Below are 10,953 nucleotides of genomic sequence, written 5' to 3'. Positions count from 1 at the left end.
TCATTTTCAAGTGTTTGTGCTAACAATATATGAGGCATATTTATATATAACTAATATCATTATGAACCATTCAAATGTAATACCGTCGCAGGGTTGGTTCGGATATTAGAATCTAGTCTCATCCTATTTGTTTTATTATGTATAAAGAATACACATGAGGTTTATCTAGTTATTGAAATTTTGATTCTCCCATGTTATAATCACATATACACAAAATATATGGTTTTTCCGAAGATTGGAACCCGAATTCATACTAGACAATTGACAGTTCTTGTTTTATGGACTTGTTTTATGACATACAAACACATCAAAATGTTAATTATAATATTTATACAAGTAATGTTAAATATATATTAAAATAAATCAAATTTTATCCGAATTACATCAATGAAAATAACTAATTGACGTTACATCCAAAAAAATGTGTTATCACCTAAATGCACTATAAGATGAAAACCGAACTGCATCAAAAAAATATGTCACCACATGTGTCACCATCTAAATCTTTGAGGCATATTTGACTTTTCCTGCTTTGATTCTTTTTCAATATCCCTCAACTTTGAAAACTCTTCCATCATATCTAAGATAGTATCCGACCAAGTTTCAGATTCTTTTATGGAATGAGATGTCCAGTTATGGGATGTTCATGGTATAGACCATCCTGGTTTAAAATGAACTTGAATAAAATATTGTGTGTTTTGAAAGTCATTCAATACATATAACTCATCCATTTGGATTTAGAGGTGAGTCACTTTGAAGTGTCAAAAATATTTGCAAGAAACCATATCTTATTAGACTAATACACACTCGATTATATTCATTTTCTATAAGATGACCCATTCAAGGAAAAACATTCATTTTGCCTTCAGTGTTGCACCATTAAGATAAGGAATAGGAGCATCATAAATTTCATCATATTGTTGTTTTCCCCTAATAGCCTTGTGTATGATTCCTTGTGTGTATTCAAATCTTTGAGACTATGTTGGCGGGAAGTGTATGATTCTCCCATCCCTTACATAGCAAAGCTAAAACAACCCGATAACTGCACTTACCACCACCTTTAACATCTACAATTTTGTCAATGTGTTTGTGCATAAAAACAAGCAATTTTTCAATGTGTATCATTGTTGGTAAATGTGATGAAAGTGATGGTTTGCTGATGCGAACACCTTTAATAGAACTTCTTTTGTATTGTGAAATTGGAGAATCCAGATAAAGTGAGTCGACATCTTTGAAATAGGATGAAGACTTCCTAGTTGAATTGTTAGTTCACTGGGTGTTGGTTTGACCTTCTTATGAGCACTCTTAGCTTTAACCGACTATGCAGGTAGTTTCATATTTGTGGTTTCTAGATAGGTTATCTTCCCCAACTACTATTTGATTAGCAATTTCATGTTATAATCAACTTTTATATATATATATATATATATATATATATATATATATATATATATATATATATATATATATATATATATATATATATATATATATATATATATATATATATATAGCCTTTTCCAGTGAGTGTGTACCTCATCCATACATATGTGTCAATCAAATTTTAGCTTATTCTAAAATAAAACAAGAACACAAAAGACCTTTTAGTCTTCTAAGTGTATAACCATATTTAAGCTATATGAACCTATTTTCTCTGCTCGCACAACTTTGTGATAAATAAAATCCAATCTCACTCGAGATATATTGTCGAACAAATCTGAATACATATTATTGTATTTATATTTATGTTCTAATATTATGATGTTGTAACCAAATGATGTTTGTATCTCGCTATGTTGATTTTGAATCATTTGGTTCACTAATTCCCACCCCTTACATAATTCCCCTTTACTATTTCCCAATCAGTTTTTCAATATCGAATGAGTAAATTCAACTTTATTATTTATAGTATTTCCAAAGTGTCTAACCTGACCAGTCCATGCACAAATAATTTTCTTCTTCACCTGGTCAAATATAGTGCTTTCAACATATTACAAGAACTCAAAATATTTTGCATAAGACCATATGAATTGTACGAAAAATTTGACATGTAATTCTTCCGTAGAAGAATCTATTATAACATTCCAAAAATCAATTATGCTTTCCAAAATCTAACTAGGTTTAACCATTTTCCTATCTTCACCCTTTATTTGTTTGGTCCCTACCGCATGCTTAAGTTCACCTCTCACATTTTTTGTTATATGATACTTACATAGTAAATGATATGATGTATGAAACATGTTTGCAATTGAATTCATCAGTGTAGTATCGCGATCGATGATAATCACCTGTGACATGTTTTCTTGGTTTTTCAACAATTTCTGACACACTTCCAAAGCCCATGTAGCACTATTATCTTTTCACACTCCAAAAATGAAAAGCCAACTAAATAAGTCATTTTTGTAGAACTAACACGAATAATTTTTAGAATAGGAAGTTTGTACTAGTTGAACAAATTATCAACACAATGGAAAATGTATTAAACAACTTCATGGAATCAGGATGAGCCCAAAATATATCTAGAACAATTTTTCCATCCTCACACACTTTGTACTAAATTCATAATGATCATCATCCAACAATTTCAACAATTGTTGCATTTCAGATCTTGGACCTCTTATACTTCATGGGATTCATTCATTAATGCAGTATCACGGTTAGTGACAATCACCCGTGACATGTTTTCTTGGTCTTTCAGCAATTTTCGACACACTTCCAAAGCCCAAGTAACATTATTCTCTTTTTTACATTCCAAAAATGCAAAGCCAATTGATAAGTAATCTCTGTAGAACTAACACCAACAATTTCCAGAAGAGGAAGTTTTTACTTGTTGAATAAATTATCAGCATAATGAGAAATGTATTCAATAACTTCATGGAATCAGGATGAGTCCAAAATATATCTAAAACAAATTTTCCATCCTCACACACTTTGTACGTAAATTCATAATGATCATCATCCAACAGTTTCAACAATTGTTGCATTTCAGATTTTTGACCTCTTATACTTCATGGAATTCATCAGTGCAGTATCGCGGTTAGTGACAATCACCCGTGACATGTGTTCTTGGCTTTTCAACAATTTTTGACACACTTCGAAAGCCCAAGTAACATTATTCTCTTTTTTGCATTCCAAAAACGCAAAGCCAATTGAATAAATAATCTCTGTAGAACTAACACCAACAATTTTCAGAAGAGGAAGTTTGTACTCGTTGAATAAATTATCATCATAATGGGAAATGTATTGAACAACTTCATGGAATCAGGATGAGCGAAAAATATATCTCGAACAATTTTTCCATCCTCACACACTTTGTACGTAAATACATAATTATCATCATCCAACAGTTTTAACAATTGTTACATTTCACATCTTAGACATCTTATCTACTTGTGTATTTCATTTGCAAATATTGTATACTTGACTAATATTTGAGACACTTTAGAGTATTTTGCTTTTCAAGTTTCGAGTAATTTTTTGAGTTGAACCATGTTCAATATCGTGTCAAAAACAAGTTTCTTCTCTTCAGCATTCAGACAACATACATTCGGATGACCAAGTAACTTGTGACCCAAACCATGATTATGTACAGCATAAATCACATTAAATATCTATGTATCAGTCACCTCTTGGTACATGCACAATTTAAAAGGACATGCACATTTCCTTCTTCTAGTGTTATCACTTTTCAAATTTCAGATAGGTTCTTTATACTGACCATTTTTTTTAATCTCATCGTAACAAACGCTTATCTTCAATCAGAATCGAAATCAACCTCCTGATAACCGTGTCAAACCTTAACCTAATACCCTTCGTGCAAACCCATTCAAGGATATGTTCACATAAAGTAAACTCTATTTATTGGTAAATTCTTTTCGAACATCAATGTGGACAACAACTTGTTGGAGGTAGTTTCAGATCACCATCCTTAAATACATTAACTTTAATCACAATACTATGGTGTTTGATCACAACATCAGAGTGTTTTATGACAACACCAAAGTGCAACATAACTTCAACAAAAAAATTTAAGACAATTTCAATCAATATTGAAAACATCCAGATTTCAATTTCTGGATCAATCCTACACGAATTTGAAGTTCAATCTTTGAATTATGCGTTCATAGTACAAAAAGAAAAACTATATTATCTATATGACGATCAATGATATAAACGTACATTACTTGTAATTTCAAATGATTTTACGTTTTTTGATGTCGAAATACACTTGAATTTTGTTTGCAAGTGAAAATTTTGATTAAGAATGAAACGAGATTTTGAGGGATTTGAGAATTTTGGATTATAATTATGAAGAATAATACTCGTGCAAGATAATGTAACATTCATTTTCCCATATAATATTTCAGAATTCCATAATTCAAACGGTGTATCCAAATTTCAAAATCCAAATATCCTTTTTTTTTTTTTACTTTGAATGATCGTGTCTTTCTAATAAAAAAAAATTACAATATAAATAGTGCATCCAAATTTCCATCTTCAAACGATGCGAAAAAAATATTTTTAAATTTTTATAGAGTTAATAAACACTACATAGGTGGACACCACCCTTTTAAATTCATATATTGAGTATACAAAACCTTATGCATGCTTTGCTTTAAGATAAGACAACCCATTTGTTTTTAACAAATGCTTTATCTTATTTTTTAAAATTTCAATCCAAATAAAATAGTTAAGAAATCTAGCTAAAATTCACAAGCAATAAAACTATTACCGATATTACTCCAAACCATTGTCCAACTTAGAACCAACTCATAACACTCCAATCTCTAACTTCTAACTTCCACCAAAAACCACATAAATTTATACTTCCATATAATAATGATAGTAACAAATAAATAAAAACAAATAACAAGTGAAAATATATAAATAAATACTTTTAATAATAAAGTAAAGAAAAAAAGGTGAAATAATAATTTCCATTACGCACCAACGGTGCACGTTAGTTAGTTCCAACAACCTCACAGTAATAATAATAACAGCGTTTGAAAAATTTTATTTCATTTTATTTCTATTAATTCCTTTTTAATTTTTTTTCTAATCTCGGCGATTTTCTGTCGGAATCTCCTATTCATCGCCGCACTTTCCTTCTCCGATTTCTTCTCAATTTCAGATCCCATTTTCAACTTTTTTTTCCTTCAATTTCTTCACTTTCACACAAATCTCACTTTTTTCCCTTTTTTTTTTGGTTCAGTTAGAGTTAGATTCGTTCTTACTTCAGCTTAGATTTGCTTCAGTTTTCAACTACACGTGGCGATCTAGGTCATCTTCAACACCTGTGAGGTATTTTATTTTTGAAATTTGAATGTTATAGTTAGCGCTTATTTTTTTCTGAATCTGGATTAGGGTTTTAATTTTTTGAATTAAATATAAGTTTTTATTTTTGGTTGAGATTTTGGTTATGGGTTTTCGATCTTTGCGAAAAAGAATAATTTTTATTTTGTTTCTTTGTTAAATCTAGGTGAATTAGTTGTTGACAAAAAAGTTAGTTTTTTTTGTTAGATTTAGTTTTTTTTTTTTTGCTAAGAATAATGAACTATGAATTATTGCTACTTGAGTTTGGATTGGAAATGTTTGGCTGCTTGCATGATTTAGGAAATATATGGAAAAAGTAAGTGAAGTTTTGTGATTTTACTAATTTTATAGGCAAGATTGAAAATTGTGTTTAGGGTTTGGTTCAGTATCAATCAATTGAATGTCTTGATCTGTTTATTGTAGTTCATAGTTTGAGTTTGTTTGTTCAGTTTCTTTTTTGTGTTGGATTCAAACTTCAAAATTAAAGTTTCTCACTTTTTTTTTAATTCTAAATCTGTCAGAAGGCATGGAAATGAGGTTGTATATGATATTGGAAATGATGTTGGGCTGTTTGTAGATTAATTTTTAAGTTCAGTTGTGAAGTGATTTGGTTTCGGGATGGAAGAAAATAAAGAGGAAGCGCTTAAGGCGATAGAGATTGCTGAGAAGAGATTTTCTCAGAGAGACTTTGAAGGTGCGAAAAACTATGCTTTAAAGGCTAAAACACTTTGTCCTGAGTTGGATGGTGTATCTCAAATGGTGGCGACGTTTGAAGTTTATTTTGCTTCTGAGTTCAGACATAATGGAAAGCTTGATTATTATTCGGTTCTTGGACTGAAACCAACTGCAGATGAAGCGGCTGTCAAGAGGAAGTACAAGAAGTTGGCAGTGTTGCTTCATCCAGATAAGAACAAATGTGTTGGAGCTGATGGGGCGTTTAAGCTTGTTTCCGAGGCGTGGACTTGTCTCGACAATGCTATGCGTAGCTCTTATGATCTCAAGAGAAATTTTTCTTCTGTTGTTCAGGCTACAGGTTATAACTGTTCCAATATGCCGCCGACGTCTTGTAGTAAACTCGACACCTTTTGGACAATCTGTACCGCTTGTAAGGTTCAGTATGAGTATATGCGCAAGTATGTGAATAAAAAACTCTCTTGTAAGAACTGCCGCGGTGTTTTTATTGCGGTTGAAACTGGTGCAGCCCCAGCAAATGGTTCATTTCCGTATCAACCTGTGCCATATGTGCCAGGAAATGGGTATGGAAATCAATCAATTGACGGAGTTACATATGCTCCGTCTAATGCCCCCTATTTTAATGGGAATGGAGTCCAAGGATACCATTCTGGACACGGTTACGAGTATGTTTCAAATGTTTCGTTTCAGATGGGCTCTGCTGGTTATATCCATCAAAACGGGTCACCTACTGCTCTACCTGCTGGTTCTGTTTATCAGGTCAATGGAAATGCAAAGAGGGGAAGACCAAAGGTCAAACCAGAAGTAGCTAATGGAAGGCATCCTATGGCAGAGACCATGGTCAACATAAACTCACATGTATCGTTCTCGTGTAATGAACTGCAAGAAGTTAAGCTTGGTAGACCTGACAAGAAACGTAAACTTACGGTGGGAGCCAGTTTCAAAAACGGATTTGATGAAAAAGGGTCAAAATGTGCTTCAGAAGCAGTAGTGTCAAATGGAAATGATTGCGTTGGAAATAGCAGACTTGGCCAGAAGCTTTCCAGTGTAAATGAAGTTCAAATCAAACACTGTTTCACTCCACCTGCATTTGACGCTAGAAAATTATTGATTGAGAAAGCCAGGACAGTAATTAGGAAGAAACTCGAAGAAATGAAGTTGTCATCCGAAGCTGCAGCTCTAAAAGAGAAAGAAAAGGTGCAACTTGATGTTTGTCAAGTCAAAAGACAGACATGTAGGAAAGCACCTCTGAATGTTTCTGGCATTCCATTTGAACACGGAAAAGCCAATCCGATCTCAATAACTGTCCCGGATTCTGACTTTCACGACTTCGACAAAGATAGGACAGAGGAATGTTTCCAGCCAAAGCAAATATGGGCCTTATATGATGAGGAAGACGGAATGCCGCGATTGTATTGTCTGATCCGCGAGGTTATATCTGTTAATCCTTTTAAGATCCATATCAGTTACTTAAATTCCAAAACTGATACTGAGTTTGGCTCAGTAAACTGGCTTGAATCAGGTTTTACCAAATCTTGCGGAAATTTCAGGGCTTGGACTTCAGATATTGTCGACCAAGTCAACATATTTTCTCATGTTCTAAGCCGCGAGAAGGCAGGCCGAGGTGGTTGTGTTCGCATATATCCAAGAAGTGGAGATATTTGGGCTGTTTATCGAAATTGGTCACCCGATTGGAACCACTCTACACCGGACAAAGTAAGGCATGAATATGACATGGTGGAGGTGCTGTATGATTACTCCGAGGATCTCGGTGTCTGTGTTACTCCCCTTATCAAGTTAGCTGGATTCAAAACAGTATACAAAAGGAATCCTGACCAAAGTGCCGAAAGATGGATACCGAGAAGAGAAATGGTACGTTTTTCACATCAAGTTCCTTCTTGGTTGCTGAAAGGGGAGGAAAGCAAATTGCCGGATCGGTGTTTTGATCTTGATCCAGCTGCAACTCCGGACGAGCTTCTTCATACTGCTGCTACAGAAGCAAAAGCTTTGTAGGTTATAAATTGGTGTGAAACAATTACTTTGATTATGCTTTTAGCATTCATGATATTTTAGATTTAACTGTACACTGTCACACTTGGTTGTTACATACCACTGTGATATGAGATTAACAGAAGAATGTTTTAGGAAAGGGTCATATTTTAGTTTGTAACATTTGTCTTAGACTTTTAAGATCTAGTGATTGCTTGTTGCCTCAGGAGTTGTAACTCTTGTTGTAAGAGACTTCAGGACACATTGGCATTGTAACTGTATTTCTGGCCAGTATTTTACTGGTAAAGAATTGATTCAATCAAAGGCTGAAACCAATTTTAAATCCAGCAACTTCTAAGAGAAGGAAAAGAGGTGTAAATTTGGCTAGAAAAATTGTTTATTAATGTGACTCATCCTCCTTTTTCAGAAGCAATGGATCTAGCCATGAATTGCTAGTTTTTTATTCAGGTATCTGTTTTGTGTACGTGTATGTAAAAGCTGAAGCATGGTTACAGAGTTATTGGTTTTTGGTGTTAGATATGAGGTATATCATTTCATTCATAATAATAGAATAGATGTAATGTAATTAGCAAGGTGGAATGAGGTGGAGAAACTTGAGGACATGCCATATCTAGAGCCATCTTTGTAAATAATGAATGTGTTTCTCTAAGAAAACTTTATTTTGAAGTTACATTTACAAAATATTAACTTTTCAATTTCTTCTAATTGTAGTTGTCATCCCTTCTCAACATAAGCAATTGGTGTTTTAAGCATGATTTGTAGTCTGTCATAGGATTATTTTTAGGTCTGAATCTAGCATTTTTGAAGACATGATTAGTCTCTTCTTAGTCTATATAAATTTATTTTAGACATATCAAATTCAAATAGACTAAAAAAGTAAAAGACTAATGAGACTTAAAATTTATTTGCATTGATTTATTTTAATTTACCTATTCGTATAAATTTTGTGAGACTATTTGTATAATAAAATTCATGATATTGTATCCTAAGATGTTTTCATCTTATTTACATAAATTCTCCAATATAGTCAAATTGTATTTATGTATTTTAATTTAAAATATAAAACATAACATAATGATAATAAAAAATTATTCATATTTCAAGGATTTTTTGATCGTTTGATGTCTAACTTTTTTTAATTAAACAGACTTATAAAAAAGTATAAACCTTTTCTATTTGAAAAAAAGTTCGACCTAACCTGAGTCTATGTAGGCTAGGCCATAGACCCCTATTAATCGATTTGATCTATTTTCACACCTATGTACCATGAGGACCGATCGGGATGACAATAGACTAGGTTAGACTTCAGAAGGTCTGAGTTTGGTTTATGATAAGCTTACAAGACCTGAGTCTGACCTATGGGCTACTATAAGTTCTTTTTATGACTTTTTTAAATATTTGGTATGACAACGTTTTTAAAAATTTGGTATGACCTAAAAGCCTATTTAAAAGTCTGTTTCTTTTTAAGGTTTTAAATTAATCCCATATTAATTAATAAGCCGTCTCTCTCTCTCTCTCTCTCTCTCTCTCTCTCTCTCTCTCTCTCTCTCTCTCTTCTCTCTCTCTCTCCTCTCTCTCTCTCTCTCTCTCTCTCTCTCTCTCTCTCTCTCTCTCTCTCTCTCTCTCTCTCTCTCTCCTCTCTCTCTCTCTCTCTCTCGCTCTCTCTCTCTCTCGCTCTCTCTTCTCTCTCTCTCTCTCTCTCTCTCTCTCTCTCTCTCTCCTCTCTCTCTCTCTCTCTCTCTCTCTCTCTTCTCTCTCTCTCTCTCTCTCTCTCTCTCTCTCTCTCTCTCTCTCTCTCTATCTATATATATATATATATATATATATATATATATATATATATTATTATATATTATATATATATCTATATATATATATATTATATATGTATATGTATATGCTGACTTATTTAACATTTTTTTAATATATTTGAATATGCCTATTTAATATATATTTTTAATATTTATGTATATATTTATTTAATATATTAAATTTAATATTTGACAGTCTAACAGTGTATAATAGTTAAATAAATATTTGACAGAAAAATAAACAAAATCAATAGAACTGTTAAAATATTAAATTAATCAACAATAACAAAAAAAATAAACAAAATCAATAGAACTGTTAAATATTAAATTTCAACAACAACAACATTAAACATTTTACTTGATACGACTACAACTAACATTAATAAGTTATTTTCATATTTTCCTAACTAGCATGAAACATTTTTAATAGGAAATTACTAGGGAAAATATTACATTAAGTATAAATTTAAGTTTTCAAAGAAAATGTTTTGATGAAGACAATCAAGATGGTGAAGTCATGTTCAAATAAAAAAGAATGAAGAATCGTCTCAAAAGATTAATTTATAGATGATCAAGTAAAAATTGTGTAATATACTATCTCACGACTATATATCTTAAATGCTTAAACCATCTTTAAAATAATCATAACATATCATACAAATTTTATAACTTTGCTAATTTTACTTTTCATATCAAAATTTCCTAACTTTGTTTCATTGTATAATCTATTATTTCCCCATCAAAGTACATAATCCTAGAAAAGTACACCCAATACATATGGTATACACACTCTTTCCTCTTCTTCTTTTATCAATTCTCTTTGTCTCCTCCATTCCTCAACTCTTATATTTTCATCATCATCAAAACAACCACTCTCATTTGTTGCCTCATGCTTATTGTAATTACTATTCAACTTCAATATACTTCAATTAGTAACCTGATTTTTATTCAATTAGTAAATTTGTGGTTATGTTTTTGTAACCACGAGTATTTTTGCATTTGTTTGTTAATGATGCAAGATACGTCTTTATTTATAAAAAAATAGATGCAAAATAAATGTTTTTCAAAAAAATGGGGAAAAAAGTAAATGCTAGTGTCATAGTTTTGATCAAAAAGTATATAGTTT

At 31.9% G+C, this 10,953-nt stretch overlaps 1 protein-coding gene across 2 annotated transcripts; it reads left to right on the top strand.

Moving 5' to 3' along the window:
* Nucleotides 1–5,013: 5,013 nt before the first annotated feature.
* LOC127117519 (uncharacterized) lies at nt 5,014–8,342 on the top strand. 2 transcript variants are annotated; one of them, XM_051047565.1, is made up of 2 exons: nt 5,014–5,301; nt 5,838–8,342. In XM_051047565.1, exon 2 carries the CDS (start codon nt 5,932–5,934, stop codon nt 8,017–8,019), a length of 2,088 nt encoding a protein of 695 aa, XP_050903522.1. In that variant the 5' UTR covers nt 5,014–5,301; nt 5,838–5,931; the 3' UTR covers nt 8,020–8,342. The 2 variants fall into 2 exon arrangements, with proteins under 2 accessions (XP_050903522.1, XP_050903521.1); XM_051047564.1 differs by having other exon boundaries at nt 5,835–8,342.
* Nucleotides 8,343–10,953: the final 2,611 nt, after the last annotated feature.

This window comes from Lathyrus oleraceus, chromosome 2 (genome assembly GCF_024323335.1).
Source record: "Lathyrus oleraceus cultivar Zhongwan6 chromosome 2, CAAS_Psat_ZW6_1.0, whole genome shotgun sequence".
NCBI lineage: Eukaryota > Viridiplantae > Streptophyta > Magnoliopsida > Fabales > Fabaceae > Lathyrus > Lathyrus oleraceus.
This window is presented reverse-complemented; position numbering and strand designations above follow the sequence as displayed.